Genomic DNA, 20,098 nt, shown 5'->3' with positions numbered 1-20,098 from the left:
ACCTGTGTCTTTTTTTGCAACACAGTGTTTTCCTTGCGGAAAAATTCACCTCTTATCCTTCTCTCATCGCAAGCTGCGTCTTCTCTCGACGCTTGTTGATTCGAGTAAACGAGACGACTCGAAACGAGAGCCATTCAAGTACTAAAGCATTTTCTGCAAATTTTTGCATTCCACCATTTTCGCTTGGTTTGCCCACTACTGTTTTTTAACGTTAGCTAACGCTGTTTGAAAAGCTTATCGGTAAATCGATTCGATACCTGGGAATGGCAGAAATGCCATTTATAGTCACATCCTGATCAATTTATTCCTACTTTATTAAATATTAGTTACTATTAATTATTAATACATGTTCAGTAAAACGTGAATTTGTTGTTCATTGAGTATCAAATCTATTATGTATTGTCTTTCTTCTCAAATGCATGCAATAAACATTATATTTGCTAAGATATTATTATTCGGTAATTCACGCATTACTAACACCTTTTTTTAAAGACATTTTTTTATCGTTGTCAAACTGGCGGCGTGTTGGCTTTGAGAACGCATTTCGAATTTCCTATGTTAGCTAACGCTTGCCTGGAATGCCTACTGCTATAGAGTATCATTTGATAACGTTTCTCTGAATGGCCTTCCCCTGTTTTAGCGTTAACTAATATTTCAATGGCTCCATAGTTATTGTCGAATTCACGCATTGATTCTTGAACCGTTCGAATTCATTGACGTAAGCTTGAAGCAAAGGTGAAACGAACAATGATTTTGGCTTCGAAGTCTGTTCGAATTGTAACTGATTCTATCAGAACCCCATTGTAGGTAGACGTGATGTACCGTCGATGAGAAAATCACAAAGTATACTCGTGTATTTGCGAATGGTTTGTCTGTCTGCTGAAAGATGTAATAATTGGTTCTGTAACGAGAATGTTACACAATCAGTCGTGAAACGAATTGTACACCTTTGTTGCCGGATACTGGATATAAGAATCTGAACTTGCGGGCAGAATAAAAATAGTCGTCTTTTATCTGCCTGTCGAAGAAAAAGGACGTGGATTCACAGTAAAAGCCACGTGGAATTTTTACTGCGAAGTTGGAGGGAACAGTTCCGCTAAAACTCAATTCATTAGCGCCGGAGCGCGATGTATAGCCCGAAGTAGATAAAGATAGAATAGAGGTTCAAGCTGCCCACGTCGTTTTCTTTAGATGACTTCGGAGTTGTACGTTTCATTTTAATTAATCTTGTTTGTCCATTTTACGCCACGTGCAGAGCCGACCGATTGAACGTGACGCTGGTAATAAATAATGAGCTCGCTTCGTCGGGAACAAAGAAAGGAAAGGAGATTGGAGCCGCGATTAATTTCGTAGGAATAAAAGGGAAAAATTAAACCGGACAGATAAGCCATCTTAGTTTACGTCAATATTGCGCAACGTCTTTCATTCCCCTCCGCATGAGTTAGTTGGAACCTTGTTACATCGGGATTCGCCTCTTCTAGCTTATTGTTAAATATATTGTAAATTGGCCACCCATCCAAAACTCGAAGAGAAGCAATGGGGCGATTCCTCGTCGAAAAATCGGTCGACGAAACGAAACGTTTGGAACGAAAGTTTTTATACCGAGTGAATTTTTCACGAACGCGAAAAGTTCATATATATTCAAGATTTTCAACTTGTTTTCATGCGGAGAGAGAAAGAGAGTTCGCCCCATCCTTCCACGCGATCCCCCCGTGATATCGATGTTTTCTTTCAACTCGTCACCAATTGACAAAGCCATTCTCCCCAAAAGTAGACCGCGCTTTTCAATGGAGTTTTATCGTGCATCTCCTCTATGGCTCTCAACGTAACTTGCTTCCTCGTTTCTGTGCGAAACGCAAAAATAACGTGGTATAGATAGTGGAAAAAACAACCGTACCCACTTATTCTAGGAACCGTTCCCCCGTGGATACATAAATTTTGTTTAAATATAAAACCAGCTGAAATACAATATATCGCCGTCCAAGTAAAGACTGTTGTTTTTCTTTGTCGAAATTTACGCGACGCGCCGGTGAAGAAATTTTACTAGATACAATATTCAATTTATTTCTATCATGTCAGGCTGAATACCGGTTTCAAACGAATTGAACGATACCTGTAACCATTACGCTGAAAAACATAATAACATTCATTCAACCATACACGCACGATGTTGGCCTGGCTACGCGCGGCCATTATTCAAACTTTTTCGTACCCGCAGAATCTTCATCATGTGGGCGGCTGTCTATTCGTCAATCCTCTGTCTCGCTTGTACCGTCTTGAAAATTGTATGAATTTTCGGAAACGCTCATATGTCAAGTATATCGAACTAACGACCTCGAATATCCAGGGCGATCAAAATTTTGCTTGAATCAAGTCATTTCTCAAATTTTATAACCTGCGCGGTGTTTCAGTTTCTGCGTACAATGTACGTATATCGGCACACAGCGTCACGGGTTAGGAGTGAAGTTATTCGTCGAGTGCTGGTTCTCCTTTTTTCTATCCGTATATGCTGTGAAATTTGAAATTGGAGTAAAGCTGTTTAGCCGATGCTGGTGAAACTTTGCCAGTTTTCAAAAGTAAAATAATCCAATTGCATAGCACGAAGTTCTTTGTACGAACGCAAGTACCGCATGCGATGAGATTGAATAGATGTATGGTCCGCGTCGATGAGGACCGAGTTTGAAAGCTTTCGGATCGAAAGTGTACGTCTTGCGCGGTTGTATGCGGGTATCTATGCCTATACACGCATTCGCATAAGTATGCACCTTAGTGTACGTAGATGTCTAGTAGACTCCCACACGCAGGTCTGTTATACCTTTGGAAAATACCCCTTGAGATACGTGGAGTAAGTATACGTCTACCATCCCGAAGCTCGGGCGGGTACGAAGAGCTCGTTTCTCCCGAGCCAAAAAATTGCATCATCTCGTAACAAATCTTGACGGAATCCACCGTTTAGCCTTTTTACAGCTATATCGATCCGGCCTCTGAAAGTGTGTTTTCGCCGCTGTTTTCTATCCGTATAACCATTACCAGGACTAACGAGATTTCTCAAAATTGAGAGAGCTGTACAAGCTCGCGATTCGTTTCTGCACGGCTCCGGCGTTTCACCCTTTCTTTATTTTCCTTCGATGTTTTTATGTAGCTCGTCGAAATTAGGATTTCGTTTATTTTTCACGCACCGCGCGAGGTATGAAATATCACGGTTCTGGTTTAGTTTGTTCATTTTTCAATCATCGCCAGAAGATACTAAAGTGACGAAGAACTCGAGTTTTCGAATGATATTCGATACAGGTACACGTGAAAAGTGATTATAAATTTTTGTATTATCCGACATATTGTTGGGGCAACATCCTCGTCATGTACAGTACATATTTCACTTGTTTGCGGTATCTCAAGTTTCTGCAGCGACTGCAGTCTGCAGCTAGCGAGCCTTTTAAAATCCGAGAATTCTGGCATGCGATCGGCGGACTATATTTAATCGTAGTTTTCGTGAATTTTCTGTAAATAGAACCTCTCGAATGCGTTACTTTACTCACAAGCGGCGCCACCCGCAGAGCGGAGTGTACGCTGTAATCTTGCCCACGAATCAACCGTGCGGAAATTGATTGTGTGATTTTTTTCCCCGGCTCATCTCTGTGAACAATATTTACGGTATTATACAATATTTTCGAAAAGCGCCGTTCATTTCACGTGTCAGTTACCACGTGGTTCCTTCCCTCTTTCCTTCCCTCCTTAATTCGTTCCTCAGTTACGTGGACACCCGTTCGGTTCGGTGTTCTTTAAAACGGTCGAATAAACGGAGATTTTTTTTTTTTTCGAGTGCCGGTGTTGTTGTATACTTGTGAATTGCGGTTGACGTTGCGGTTTCACGATCGAACGCGGAAGAATCTGACAGTTACAGACCGCAATTGCCACGCCTGTTCGGATACCTGGGTTTGAATAAATATTCTTACCCCTCGACGAGATTGAAGGAAAGAACGGAAGCAACCACTCGCAACGTTTGCTCGCCAATTGACTTAATTCACGAGCCAAACAACCGTGTGATATCCGGTACAACCGACTGCACTGAAATCGTCTCGACGAAATTTTTTCTTTTCATTGCATTTTTTTTTTTTTTCTTTTGCTAGGCCAACGCTTTCAAAGCTGTGTCAAATATGCCGAATAGGAAACACAATACGCGTCTGACGAATCGCTACCAAAGGGATATTTTGATACAGGTATATTTTTTGATAAATATATGATTGTCGTGAGCAGTAAAAAGTTTACTTGGATTATCCGAGGATTTGGTCATTGTACTGCATGCCCGATTTTTTAATTTTTTTTTTTTTTTTGATATTCATTCGTTACGAATTACGTTTGTTGGAAATTTGCGCTACAGAGGAAGAAAATTGTCACCTTGCTCTGCGCGTTGAGCTTACGTATTTTAAACGGAAATTAATGAGAATGGCTGTAACGATAAAGTGGAAGTAATTACTTTGAAATAAATGCGCATCAAGAAATCAAGATGGGAATTCATTTTGTCGGACGACAATTTTCTTCTCAATTACATTTCGACCCCTCCTAGAGCTCATTAGTGACACTTGCTCTCAAGCGAAAGTGAAATACTCACCGTATTCCGAGCTTTATTCGAATCACGAGACTTTATATATAATAGAAATAATTAATTCCGGCGAGACAAAAACTGAGAACGACTGCTGGGAATATGACTGGAATCCAATATGTGCGGAGAGGGATATATCTCCTTGTTCATATCTATCTTTAAACTATCGGTGATCCATCACGCCATTAAATATTTAATAGCATAGCACGCCTGGGATTAAATGTACGCTTTTGAAACATTCGTTGTGTTGACCGATACGACAAATATTCGACGGTCACAATATCTCTGTATTGATGGTAAATATACTACGCTATAAACCAATATAAATTTATAACCGAAAAACATAAAAAAAAATTTACAGAGAAAGGCTGGGCAAGATTTTATCCCAAAGTTTCCGCCTGTTGTACAACTTGCAGGTACTTTATAAAGATTGTGTCTTCGAGATTTAGTTCGTACATGAACCCAGAAACATGAAGTGTTATAAAAGCAACCAAATATTAGTTATTCACGAACTCATTAGAAAGTTTATCCGCTAAACGCGAATGTTTACTCGAATTATTGAAACTTTTGTATTTCTTTGACGAAACGTAGTTTGATTCAGTAGAAGTAATTTTTTTTTTCTAACCTAACTATCTCTACATGCTATCAATAAATTTTCTTAACGATTATTCGTGATTTATTAAAAATTTAGTTCCTTGAAGCCCTCTGCTTTCTTGCATGTAAAAGTTAATCTAAATATAGGAAACTTTATAATACCGCTTCCCAATTTTAAATTGATTGAAACCTTAGCGTTCGGGTTAGAAAGGCACATTTTAGAAAGAATGTAGCCACAGCTTCTAGATGATGAAAAAGTAAAAGAAACAGCTGTAGAAAAACAATTTGTCCGTACAAAATTGAGCTAACTCGAGAATTTAGTTCCTCGTATAACTCGCAAGAAATTTTTTTCGTCTTAGTAGCCAATGATCTAAAACTCTTTGCTTCTATTTAACCATTTACTCATCTACACAAACGGCTCAATCTGCAGAACGTTAATTGCTATTGAGTATGAGGCAAGTCAGGCAAAGTTTTTACCGAAACCCTGCAAGCAAAAGTAATATTTCCCTATAAGGCGAGAGGGTGATTACCACGAGTGATGAGACATATAGTAAAATACTGAGCATGTGCTCAGTTAACTCGCGAATTTCATTACTAACATAACTCGCAAGCAATTATTTTCTCTTCTTTCTTAATAATGTTAAAATCTTATCTCCCGTTTAACCATTTACTCGTCCACATAAACGGGCTCGATGAGCAAAACGTTAATTGCCGTTGAGTATATGAAGCAAGTCAGGCAAAGTTCTTATTGAAATCCCGCAAGCACTTTGCGAAGGATAGTTAAATTTTTTCGCGCTCGGGGTGATATCGAGGCCGACTAGCGTGCCGCGCGTAACAAGATCCCGTAACGAAAATCGAACAGCTAACCATGTTTAACACATTGCGCAGCGTCTGTTCTCCTCACGGACCTGTATAATCCTGGTGTATTGTTGCAGGATGCTCACGACGGCGAAGTGAACGCGGTGAAATGGTCACCCGTCGACCGAATAGTGGCGACCGGTGGTGCCGACCGGAAAGTCAAACTCTGGGACGTATCGAAGGGTGAGTAATAAACCGTCAATTATATCGAATGGTCGACGAACTGCATGCGGATTGGGGGCGGAAACGGGGAGCATAATTCTTCGCCGATAGATTATAGAGTCGAATCGGCGAACGGCGCAGCTTAAACTGCATGAGTTAGTGGAATTTGTATAATAATGAGGCTGCGGGCGATAACCGCTGAATGATCAAAACGATCCCCCGGTTAACAACGCAATACTTCGTTTCACCCGTCTGCGCCTATTTCATCGCTGTCACGGTGTTTATACGTACGTAAAATATACAGTACGTAAAATTAGCAGCCCATGCACCTCACCCGCTTCGGTTCTGATTATTTTTTAGTATGGTGTTCTTACCGACGCAAAAGATTCTCGGGATTTTTTTTTAGATATTCTTTGGCCACTGGTGAAATTTATACAAAATCGAAAAACCAATTACGAAAATGTGGTTTTGAAAAATCTTGAAAAATTAACACTGATTCTATTATTTAAAATGTAACTTTTGAGCACCGCTCGATAATGGGATCAGAATATTTACTCTTTTCTTTGTTGCAAGCTTTTAGGTTTTCCATATCGGAATCGTTTTTGTTTTATTTTTAATATGTCTCGATCCGAATAGATTGCAGAATTATATTATTTTCATGATTCCGTGATCTATTTAGATAGGAGAGTCGAAAAAAGAACAACAATATTTCAATTCTCATATGGAAAAACTAAAAACTTGAGAAAGAAAATTTCAAATCATAGAATCTGTGTGAATTTTTTTATATTGTTAATAATGGCATTTTCGGAATTTATTTTCGATTTTCTTCATAATTCACCGGTGGCTACACAAATCTGAAAAAAATTTGAGACCTTTTTAGGTCGGTATAAACATTATACTGAAAAATTATTAAAATCGAAGAGGGTGAGGTATATGGGCTGCTAATTTGACGTGGAATGCCCCATATACATATGTATACAGGTGTGTACAGACTTACACGCGCGGGTGCGTAATTGTTCTTCAAGTCGAGAGCTGAGCCCTGGACTCGTTAGCCATTTCGACTGGTAAGATTAAGTCGGGGAATCTGTTTGCCGACCACATTGAACGGCTCACCTCAGACAATAGCCGAGGAACTGTAGGTAAACTACTCGAGGAATATATGCTCCTCTTTCACTATAGGTACTCGGGAGATTCCAAAGAGTCGCGGTATCGAGCATACTTATTTTGCGTATTTTAACACACTGTTAACAATGATTATGAATTTACTACGCATTTACTGTAGAAAAGAGTTGTCAATTTGCGAAATCAGGTTGAAAATTTACAAATTCAGCGTAGCGACCTAAATTACTATGCATTTGTCTTAAAATTTAGAATGAAAATTTTTGATTTTACTCAAATTTATAGGAAAAACAGAAAAAAGTTATTTAAATTTAACAAATTGTGTAGTAAATTTATTGTCATTGTAAATTGAATAAACAGTAAATGCATGGTGAATTCACTGTTCGTATCTGAATAAGACTTCCGAGTATAGTGTATAGGAAGTTCCGTACAGAAATTTTTAACAGTTGCACGACGTGCAAAATGCGAATTTCAGGCAGATAACATTGACGTTAAGAGTAACCTAGCAACTATAATGCACGGGCAATAAAAATCTCCACCTACCGAAGAATATTTTATTTATTTTTCTTTGTATTCGAAAAGATGATCCCCACTATTTTTTCATCCTAGTTTCTCTCTCGCTCTCTCTTTCTCTCTCTCCCTCTTTCTCTGTCTCTCTTATTTCCATTCTCTTCTCGACCTACATTTTATTCCCGTCGTCGTTCAATGAGACAGGAAACTACGCTTCAAAAGGGTGAAGAGTTTTATGTTATTCCAGAATTCTCGTAAACAGTGTATAATATAAACTTCTAGCGAGAAACTCAGTCGACGTTCTCAACAATTACGAGGCTCTAGAGTTTCGCTTCAAAACTCTATCTGCGACACCGTACGTCATAGCAATAATATTCGAAATTAGATCGCCTCGATCCGCGTGTCTATATCCAAGAATTTTATGTGCTCAACTTTTGAAACATTTTTAAATAAACTCATTACGATCATTCTTCGTTCGCGTTAATACCCGAGCTCCGCACGCCATTTATTGCTCATTTTTAGATGTTATTTTTATATTTTTTTTCCGTTAATATATTTTTACGTTACACCTACGCAATGTTGTAACTATGAGAAAAAGATATTCTCCGTATTCCACGGTGCGAAACAACTTCAGTTTCCAATGCAAAGAACAGATATGATACTTGCGTTCATGTAATCTCTGGTGCCAAAAATGCTACGTCAACATTATGATACTTTAGAAGTACAACATCCCTCGCATTCAATGTAGGTGTTAGACATAGCTAAGGTTAGCAGCAGCTTTTAACAGTATTGGAAGAAAGATCGGAAGAATATGAGAGAGATGGACCATCGGCGTTATAAAATTAACCCATTCATGCCACACCCGGTTCTGTGGGACGTCTATCAATAATTCTTGTTAAAATGGTCGTATTTTCATCATCTTTATTTTTGCGATGGTCAATTGGTCGAGAAATCTATCTATGCGTTGACAAAATCAACAGAGTCGAAGACTTTTTAGATATATTCGGTTGAAAAAATGATTTCTCTCGAGAAACGCAAGCTTAGGCTTTCACTTGTAGTTTTCTGAGATGCCAGGGTTAATATTCAATCAAACTTTCGTGTTATCTTGTAACAAAAGATTACAGGCACTGCCAAAGTTTGGTCGTAAATTGTTTACTTCGTTGACTGTCGATGATTCAGTCATCATCTGCAAGAATTGGAGAAAGCTTAGTTTCTTTGTGCAAACGAATTCGATTAGTAATTTTTGTAATTATACTATATATATCCGATTGTAAAGATTTGCATTTTTAATCTGCGCGGTTTAACGAAATTTCATGACCGATTGCAGACTGAATTTGCCGTTGAATGGTACTAAATTCTATTACTGCTCACCGGCGCAATTTAATCACTCGAAGTTTGACGAAAATCCTTTACTAATCGCTTTCTGAACTCTGCAGAAAACACTCTCTGCAGTTTCTGCTCGCTTGCCGGTTATATTATGCTTATAATAAAGTTTCGCAATTAGAAATTATAATTCTGCAGTATTGAAATAATTAAATCGTTCCATATTACTCTGGATTCATGAATTACAGAAATATACGCATACGTCTAATCTGGTTCGTCGTATATCTACATCAATACTCGAGGCACTCGAGACCTGCCAGCAATTCATCGAATTCCAATCGCACCCATCTCACGATCAGTATAAACGTCGCGACGCCGTTAAAGAGCGATGTAAATCAATATCGCACCAGCTCGAGTCCTGTCCAAACGTTAAAAACTGTCATTTCAATTACACAAGTAGATTCCATCGGTGTTTAAATACGTTATTTACACAAGAAGCAACGAAGCGACTTTTTATACCGCGCACCCAGTGAAAACTTGAATTATTTTCAGGCTCGTACGACAGTAAAGGTATGCTGGTTGGCAGCAACGCGGGCGTCATGTCGGTGGACTTTGACTCAACCGGAAGTCTGATTTTGGGTGCATCCAACGATTTCGCCAGCCGCGTTTGGACGGTCAGCGATCTTCGACTGAGGGTGAGTGCTTGATATTTTGTTGCATTTTCGAGTAATACTTATTGAATTCTTCTCGTGGTGAAAGCCGTGCTGTTTCAAAGTCGAGGAATCGAACTTGCTGCAAATCTGACGCGTTCAGGTACTGATTTTTTCTACTTACTCAAGGGCGTTGTTACCGTTCGTCTCTTCTCGCGGTTCGCCGCTGCAAGCTCGGCCAGAAAGCGCATTATTCTTTGTGGAAACTATAGGTATACATACGTATGTAGGTACGATACAAATGCAGACCGAACCACAGTTTCTACTTCGTTCTCCGCTGAGCGTTTGTATTTATGATATTATTATCCACAAGTTGTTGTAAATTTTGCGCACGGAATTGTAAATCGGATTAGCGGGAAACGTGGTATCTTTGCAACAATTTACAGAGACCCGGATCTGCAGGCATGCCTTCCCGCTTGCGTTGCGTACCTTACAACAGCTGGCAAACTTAAAATCTTGAAAGAGGAAAATTCGTATAAGCTATGTATATACGTGTATTTTTATATATACAACGATATATATGTATAGGTATATCGGAGGCAGGCCACCGTGTATAGGTAGTTACGGCGGTGCAAATAAGATTTTTGGAAGATTGCCTACGTTGAGAAAACGGATTAACGCGTGAAAATAGCGAGAAAATTTATTGGCTCACAGACTACGTCGCGGAAGATTGAAGCACCCCGTTGGTCTGGATGGAAAGATCGTCTCTTTGGATTTTCCTTTTCCTTTCCGTGTTCTTTTTTTTTTTTTTTTTTTCTTCAACATTTTTTTTCTCTCCTCCCTTGCGCGAAATCTGATTGGCTGAGTGGATTTTGCATTGGGACGCGAATGACTCGCGAACATCCATTAAATTATGGGAGACGAGATGACGAGGGGTGCTTCCTCCACCCCTGCCCCTGCCCTTCCACCTTCCCCCGTTTTCGGTGCGGTGCAGAGTTTGGAGGTGAGATGGAAAAATAAGGGTGGAGAATGTCGCGGGATGAAGGGTAGGGGGAGTGGGAGACACTTGGCAGGGGAATGTATTTGCAATAGAATATGAAATTTATCGTCACCTTCCCGTCTATTATAAAGCCCATCTACATTTACTGCTCTATCGTAAAACTAATGACGTTCCGGGCTGAAAAATACAGTCACCGAACCTCCGCCTTACAGGCGCCGCCTGGAACTATTATTTTTTCGCTACATTTCGGGGCGGGTCTTTTCTTCCTATTCCTCTCGTCCTATTCTTCCTTCCGTCCCTGTTTTCATCCTCTATCCTGCACTCAATCCCCCTACAGAAACCCATCGTTTCGCTACCCTCTCAACTCTCGAAACGGCAGCTAGACAGACAGATGGATAGCTCTAAAGAGATATAACTTGGACCTTTAAAGATAATTCTTGTACTCGATGAGTCTGTCTGGATCCTCTTCCGATATACCTATACATACCTATGACGTCTCTGCTTTTTTTTTTTTTTTTTACCGTTCTTTGGTAATCGTTACGAAATCGAATAACTCCCGTTTTCAAGCCGTTTTCGTACCTGGGTAAAATATCACAGCTCCTCTTTCTTCGTTGTTATAAACATTGGCGATTATCATTCTATTTTAAAAATATTTCTTTATGTTAGACAATAGTACTTGGCGTGAACGACACAACTTTTGCGACGAGAAAACTTGAAGAAACTGTGGTAAAAAAAAAAATTATCAACATACATGAAATTTGTCTTTTAAACTTTTCCGTCTTTCTGTACCTGCACCTACTAAAGAAGTTACAGAACAAAATTATGCAGAGTCGGTTTACCAGCAGCATACAACTTGTTTGAATAATTTGTTTACACAACCGCTTAGTATAAAAGTACGTTTTGAAGTGATAATTTCTTGCCTTTTGACACATACTTTCGAAAGCTCGCATGCGACTTTTCGCATCTAAAGCAACCGAAGTGGAAAAATACGCTTCATTTCGTATACGTGGATCGTTTTAATGAAAAAATCGAAGAATCCATTCAAACGAGATATGAAAAAAATTTCACCTCTAGCCCAGCGTTCACAATTTAGTAGGTCGAGAGGCTTGAAGAGCATACTTTTTTCCTGTATTTTTTCGGAATTAAGGATAAATTGACAATGAAAGGTACGAGTGGGACGTTTCGATTCGTCGCATGCATCGTTGCTCCAGTGCCAGTTTGTTGTTGATATTTTAAGCACGACGATGGGAAACTGTACGGTATTTCTAAAATTTTGAACGATTTTGTATTGAAAAATTGCACCTTACTTCGTCAAAAGTTGCAGATTAGGAATATTTCGTTCGTCCGCTTTACCCTGTAATAATTAACGGCGACTATGCGTAGCCAGCTGCCTGCCGCAAACAGTGGTGATTAATCACGATTGGGTTGCCATAGGGTGGCTCCTAAGCTTTTCCGTAATCTATGTAGACACCTTGTCTGATCGTCGAACTTGACAGGCTCTTAGACCCGGGAAAGCCCGCAACTGGCCAATAAATAATGTATATCAGGTAAAATCCGTGTGCAGAGAGTGTGGCGTCTAAGCGATGAAAAATACACCATCAATCCGGCCGCGTGTTTCCCGGTTCACATAGAATTTCGCGTTAGCTTGCGGCTGATGGTTAATTAATCTACCGTCAAACGCAGCGCACCCTTTATCCCGAAACGGAAAAAGAGAATCTAGAATTTTACCGTAACCGCGAATTGCGATTGATTCGTCCAATGTATACACTTATACATATATCTCCCGATTCGTTGGCACACTGGTCGAAATCGTCATCGGAAGGGACCCAACGACCATTTTGCGCTCGAAGCATTTCATCGGGGATTAATATAAGGGATCGTGAATTGTTTATATGGTATGAAATTGCTCCGGTTGAATAATTGTTATTTTCGTTGAATAACGAGGCGATATTCGTTCACGAGTTGTTCAACGTTCGTTTTATATTCTGCACGGTAGATATTTGTTGGAAATGTCGGTTAGTAATCTCTTTTAATGAAAAACATGGGAACGGTTAAGATAAATATTAATCTCCACTGAATTAATTGAGCCTATATCCTTTTAACATGTAAATTCCCGGTATACGTACGTATACTGTTATGAATGTGTGGAAGGATGAATTTTCTAAATCAGAACTCTCGCGCGATCACTTGAAATGCCACGAGTTTGATCGATGTTTGAAAAATGGTATTTCTATCCAGCTCGATTGATCGGCGATGAAGAAATGACGCATCAGTGATGTCTGCGCGTATGATAATAATGGAAGAATTTTCCCAGATGAATATGCTATATTCTGTTCTACTATGTCAAGTCGGGTTACGTTCAAATTACTCCCGGTGCACATCCCTTGTTCAACCGACCTCAAGAGCTCATTATGAATTATTGACCATTTGAATTATTGATGCTTTCATTAAGTGAATCTGAACATGAACCGGAACCGTCTAGATTTCTGATATATATATTTTTCATCTAGGAAATGAACTTTTATATGTATAAAAAAAAATCATTCAGGAAACGGTTTATCGCAGCACAGATCTGTATGTGCGTAGCTTTTATAGATCGTAACTAACCGATATGCTTGGTGAAAACTTCATCATTCTTTCAACAAATATGATATCTGGCAGCTTCTTCTGGGAGAATGAAATTGTATGAAGAAAAAATATGAAAGAATGTATGCAAATCCAGAAGAAAATTTCAAACTAAACCTACCAAGGAAGAAAAAGAGAGAGAGGAAGAGAAATAACGAGAGATAAAACATAAATAAAAAATAATACCTCTCGTGTATCGAAGTCCTTAAATTCAATATAATTTTCTTCTTCGCGACCCTTGTTTGTCAACTTCACGGAAAATAAACGACGCGTTAAACAGATATTGATAGTATTCGGGTACCAGACTCCGAGTCGGGTACAACCTGGGTAAGGCGATAATGGACTCGATTTTTGGCTACGGTGTTCACCGTTCCGTAACCAACGGCGATCGATCGAGCTCGGAATGATCGTAACTGCCGCAGGATTCCTTCGCTGGCTAAAACCTGTCTACAGGTTCAACCTTTCATACGTAAACTGTGAAAAATCGGCATTGAAGGTCAAATCCGCCAAATTTTGCCGATCAACGTCCGATGGTGTTAGATTTACACCCAGAAATATGTTTTACGGAGGAAGAAGGAGATATTTCTGTTACCGGCTGCAAGCCGTCTTGCTTTCACCTACGAAACAAAATGCCTGCGAGACAGCCGGCAAGGCCCTCGCTACACTCTCAAAATACTTTCGGGATGTTTCTTAGAGCTTTTTCCGACGCGTTTCGACCGTGCGTGCGCCAATTTTCACCCCAGGTCCGGGGTTCGTATGTTTGCAGGGGTGGGATTTATTTATCTCCTGTCGAGGAAGGGAAAAAGTGAAAAGTCCCTAGAGTGTAACATCTCACACAGTTTGTCGAATTTCCACAGCCTACTATACTCACCTTTTCGGTGTATTTTTTATTTTATTTTTTATTTTTATTTTGCTTTTTATTTATCTAAAAGTGGCAATAAAACTCTTTCCATTTTACACGTCAAACCTTCTCGCTTCACACTAGATTTCACATAAATCAATCTCTACAGCATTATTATCTGAAAACGTGCTAGTCAGACTTTATCGTCCCGGTCGATTTTGGTTCTCTACTTTAATTCGAAATCATCGATTCTAAGTAGTAATCAGTACAGTATATATGAGCAGTCAAGAAAGCAAGAAGATAAATGAAAAAATTATTATACTTGCGTTTTTTACTTTTACCATAAGTATAAGTATAATTCATTACGATTTCACACCAAGCACGACTATACAATGTTGAAAAATTAGTTCCGGTATCGTGATTCTTGCGAAAGTATACTTTCTCGATTCTTATAGTAATTCGCGTACAGCAACTTGCAGATATCCAATGACTGCGAATTGAATCCTCGCCAAACTTCGTCGGTACATAACCACTGTCCAGTATTCAATGCGGTTTAAGAATGGAAAAACAATTCCACAAGCGATTGAATTATTCAATGCGTATTTTCTTCCAGTTATTTAGAAAAAAGCGAAGCTTGATGTGAACTGTTTTAGTGATCCGCGATATCGGCTGCAGTATCAGTTATGTATCAGTCTTTAAAACATGCCTAGATACATTTTTATAGATATAATATATACACATTGTGTATATATGTATACATATAATAGTTTTGCCCCTTCGATTATTCGTCTCTTTTTAACAGCATGAAGAAAGTTGAGTTCTATTGACAGTCGTCTAAATCACGCGCCTCGTGTAACTTTCTTTTCAACTTCCGCGGCTGTCTCCTACTGGAGAAAAGTATTTCCTATGTTCGTTTTTCCGTAAGTTTTTTTTTTTTTTCTTATTCTTTTTTTTTCTCGTGTTATTTCATTCCTTTTTTTCCTTCGAAGATTGAAAAATAGGAAATAAAACCTGCGGTCGACCGAGTCGCGGTGGCCAAGTTTTCTATATTACTTCGTAAGAAAGGCTGTGTGGATGGAACACGAAGTGTTGATATACAATAGCTTGAAATTCCATACCGGTTTCACATCCTCTCCCAATCAGTTTCGACAATTTGGAGATAAGGACGTAGAATAAGAAAGTCTGGACATCAAGTTGTCCCCCGAAACTCCGGAGTCCACCCCTGGTAGGGAATTTCGTTTGAAACTCAAACCCCGTCCTCGCCTCAACGTTCTTTACTCTATCGAGCGGATTCCGGTTGCAGATTCAGATTATCTCGCCGAATTCCACAAGAGTTCTGGATTTTGAAGTATTTTCATTTGATATTGGAGATTTGGACAGGCATTTATTTTCAGTAATGAGCCGCTCTTGTCTACATACAATTATATATATAATTATATATATATATATGTATATGTATATGTACCCGGGCATCACAAAACTTTGGAGTAGAAGAAGGAATTTAATTAATTGGCGATTTGACATGATATCATTGGGTCGGATTTGCGCTCCTCTCGTTCCTCCTTCCCAAGGCCAATCTCTTTCCCACAAATCTCACGTTGACCGAAATCAAATTAAAACTTGCGACGAGTCTCGTTTGACAATGAGAATTTATATCCCCTGCCCTCTTCCACGTTTGTTAAAGGACACCGGAATTTCGGCCACATCTTTAACGACCATCTCCACAAACTCCCTTTGTTAGCCCGTTTGTATTCAGCTTTGTTCGGTTCGGAGACAATAATTGGACCGTCGACCGCGAACGGAAATGTACGCCTGGATTTTCTCCGGCATCGGAAAGCTCCGGCTAAGCCGCGTACATCTCGCTGACTTTTGTATGACGGTTTCACCCGGTTAATTCTCCAAGTAGGTATACCCTGTACCGTACACAGTACTTTCACTTTCACTTTCGACGAATCCCTCGACCCTTCGCCTTCTGTCCGCGCCATCCGGTCAGAGTATTTTCGCCTGAAGCATCATTTTCCCGGAGCAAATGAGGCTTGCGGTGGTCATCCTTACGGGCCACGAGCACTCCTGGAACCGATGGCAATCCTCCCGATTACCGATGGATTTCCTCCGCGTATTCAGACCACCCGAACCTCGACGAAGCTCTCAGCACCGCAGAGAAATTGCCGAGAATCAAACCCAGTTTCCGTTAATCACTCATCTGTCTCGACAATTTTCCGTTCTTCTTCTCCCCTGACAGCTAAATATCCGCGGTAGACGCGATGTGCGTAGTATATATAATACGAGAAAATAATTCAACCGGCTGCGGTGTTCGTGAAGTTTGTAAATTTCGAAAAACCCAACAGTTTCAGGCAATTTTTATAACGATGTTGAAATTGAAAATAAATTTGATAATCCAAATTTTATTTGAGCTTGTACCGAAAAATTTATCGGTATCGCATGTACGCTTCTGGCTTCAGCTTTTGTGTAACGTTACCTAACAAGTTTCGCGTACTCTTGGATTTTATATCATATTACAATTTGTGCAACTTCCATGCGTTACCAGTATTACATGGAAAATTTTACAACGAGGGAAAATCATATTTATTCTCTAATTGGAGTTTGTACAAAAATGTGTAGGTACGATAGTTGCTTTAGAAATCATACTTAGAAATGTTCACTTTTTGTTGGTGTATAGTTTAGAAAAGTTTTTTACCACACGGTAAAAAATGTGATGTAGATTTTACATCTCCGTATCTATGTGAATATGTAAACACCACTTTTTTGGAGTGAAATCTACATCAATTGTGGTTTATCTACTTAAGCACATTCTAACTCTTACTATTGGTTTTGTAACTCTTATTATTGGAATTGCAAATCTTGTTACAATTGATGTAGATGCGACTCCAGAAAAGTGCTGTCCATAAATTCACCACAGTCGATGCAAAATCTACAATATTTTTCCTTCCGTGAAAATACACTGTCACGTTTGACTCAATGAACCCGGATCTACTTTTTGTTTCACTCGCTAGCAATGAATGCAGAAGCATTCGATCGAAAAAATTATCATATTGGCGAAGAGTACTTTTCGTTCAGTCTTTAAAAAGAAAATTCCTGGTAAAGTCCTGAACTTTAATATATAAAGTTTGCCGAAGGGTGACCTGAAAAGATGAAGAAGAAGAAAAAGGAAGAAAGAATATAAATGTAAAGAAAAAATGAAGCAAGTAATGTCGGTTGGATATGGTGAATCCGAGAAGGATCGCTTTCGCAGGAATTCGTGTTCAAGACTCCCGGAAGTACCACTGGCCTGAAAATTTCTAAAGACCAAATTTATATTCAAGCATACCTATCCCACCACCCGCGGGTAGGGAATCAGGCAGGCCGTATTGAATTTATCAAGGGCTCACCCTACTTACGAAAACGTTATCATCTCCGGAGCTGCATGCACAACAGCGGACGCGTTCATGCCGCGATTCGCATTGCAAACGGTGGTGGTGCAGACTTTTAGAAATCCACTTATCCCGTAAATCCATCTCTCGCACCTCTATTACTATATTGTACATGTGTATACGTACGTATAACGCTTGTATGACGCGAGTAACGGTAAAGCGAATTGTTCATTCTCATCTTGCACCTTTACGCAGTATTATATGGTTTTCGTCCAGAGTTTAGAAAAAAAATGAATACAAAAGGGCTTAACGAGAAACATTCCATTTTTTACCCCTTTAAAACTCTTTTTCGTATATCGTAGCGGTACTCTTCTTTTTTACACCACAATTTCTATTTCCCTCGCGGATACATTTTACGCTGAAAATGATTTAGCTCGACGTTGATTACACAATACTTGAGAAAAGCGTATTTTCTTCCGCGCGCTGTAACCCAAACGTATTTTTACTACACGTTGTAAAATTGGCCGAGAGACCGTTTTTCAGGGCGCACGACGCGCTGAACAGTGAAAAGCATACGTCGCAATGCGTATTTGCAGCTGTGTTTGCTTTTGATCGCGAGAACGGAGTTTAGTTACGTGTTTGTCCTCAGACCGAGGCGAATTCCATTTATACCTCGATATGTACGTAGGTACATAATGCCTTAGGTTTGATGCAGCGGCGGGCTGGCCCAGGCAATTCCCGTTCTTCTCTATAGCCCTACATAGCTGCACGTCATTCATTAATCCGACGACCTGCGGAGAGTTAATGGAATTAGTTTATGGATCCCCGACGTAGATACCATCCTCGGGCCCTCGACTTCCACTCACTCGCCTTCCATTCCTACCATTTCGAGGATTCCGTATACCTTGAACCTCGCCTGCAGGGTGCTACGAGCAATTTCTTCGGCGTCAAGCGGATGAACCACATGTACAAGCATACCTACATGAGTACAACCTATATAATGTATTCGTGTCAGGAACAATGCCGGGTAAATTCACACGGAATGATTGCGCAATAATTAAATCTCTGCCGGAAATACCGAGCCGAAGCCTCTCGCTATTATATAGAACTTGCTCCGCATGTCATCATCAATTTTTTCACGACATTCTCGAGGCCGCCGAGGCGTATTCTCCTTTTCTATTCCCCCTGATCCGCCCGTCCCTCGGTCGCTCTTCTCTTACGTAATTACGTTATGCAATTTTTATTCTTATCTTTTTCCACCCTCCATCCTTCCCCGTCGTATCTTCCACTCCGATTATAATCCATCCCCTGAAAAGTACCCGTCGTCGTCTGCATGATGTCCGTCGTTCTTGGTTCACATTGTGCAGGAAAAAAAAAAGTTATTAAAACAGAGTCGCAGGACGGGAGTGAAAGTTGAATTGCCGATGCTCGGGCCTCTCGAGGGCTGCCGAAATACGGCCATCGTGCGTGTTTGCCAATGGGAACAAGAAGATGATCGGTCCGTCGCTTTTAGGGCGCTACTGTTGTATAATATACAGGGATAATCCGATAACGCCAAGCTTCGGGAGCAGTCCGGAACAGTTCGTGACCCTCGGGTGTGTTTCCAGAATTGACTTCGGGTTAATTCACCGAGAGCGGAAAGAAGATACCCACCGATAGCTTAGCCAACCTAAATCACTGCTGCCGCCCGTCAACCACCCCCTTTCCCCACCACGAACCACCATCACGGTGGTGAAATTCAGTTTACTCACAGATTTTGTGAATTTGCGTTACCGCGTATAAACTTCAACTGCGCCACTGCACTATTTTTAGTACCAGCACTTCCTCGTTCGAAATAATAAACAGATTCGTTGTTGCCTTAACCCTTCAAAGGGACATTTTTCTACTGAACAAATTTCGAAAATCATAGGTGATCTCTTCGGCAGAAATTTTTTTTTCCTTTTTCAAAAAACTAGCTTACGGAAAATTCTGAGAAAAATATGTATATTTTAAAAATATGCATAGAGAATAGGTGAAAAAAATTTCAGAGCCTTGGCCTGTTTACGGTATACAAGAAAACACTGATTTTATTTTAGAAAAAAACGAATTTTTTCGCTTTAATTCTTCATAACGAACATACAAATAAATAAATTATCACAATTTTGCCTGAAATTTTCATGCCTCAGACAGTCAAGAGCCTAAAAAGTGTTTACGCGCGTATAAAAAGTGCAAAAATATATTAGAAATATGAAAAAAACTGAGACTAAACAAGCGGGACGTATACGTCCCACTGCCCCTCAAAGGGTTAATTCTCAATTTACTCGCTTATGTCTCACACGATTCGATTAGGTAGTTCAAAAGAAAACACAACCTCTGGCTTACTTTTTCATCTTTTTTATTTCAAATATGTTTGTTACCTTGAAAGCTACACGGTGTTGAAAGAAACTTGACCACTATTCATCATAG

The 20,098-nt window shown here is 39.8% G+C and overlaps 1 protein-coding gene across 9 annotated transcripts in view; it reads left to right on the top strand.

Moving 5' to 3' along the window:
- Window positions 1-20,098, top strand: part of LOC107218160 (autophagy-related protein 16-1) — a 238,958-nt gene that overhangs the window by 9,649 nt on the left and 209,211 nt on the right. For 7 of the 9 annotated variants that reach the window (XM_046735152.1, XM_046735151.1, XM_046735149.1 and 4 more), the window contains 3 exons: window positions 4,128-4,217; window positions 6,130-6,235; window positions 9,719-9,861. In XM_046735152.1, the coding sequence (XP_046591108.1) occupies window positions 4,128-4,217; window positions 6,130-6,235; window positions 9,719-9,861 (339 nt within the window). The remainder of the gene's footprint in view (window positions 1-4,127; window positions 4,218-6,129; window positions 6,236-9,718; window positions 9,862-20,098) is intronic. The other 2 variants (XM_046735154.1, XM_046735155.1) reach the window with 1 other exon arrangement.

This window comes from Neodiprion lecontei, chromosome 3 (genome assembly GCF_021901455.1).
Source record: "Neodiprion lecontei isolate iyNeoLeco1 chromosome 3, iyNeoLeco1.1, whole genome shotgun sequence".
Lineage (NCBI taxonomy): Eukaryota > Metazoa > Arthropoda > Insecta > Hymenoptera > Diprionidae > Neodiprion > Neodiprion lecontei.
This window is presented reverse-complemented; position numbering and strand designations above follow the sequence as displayed.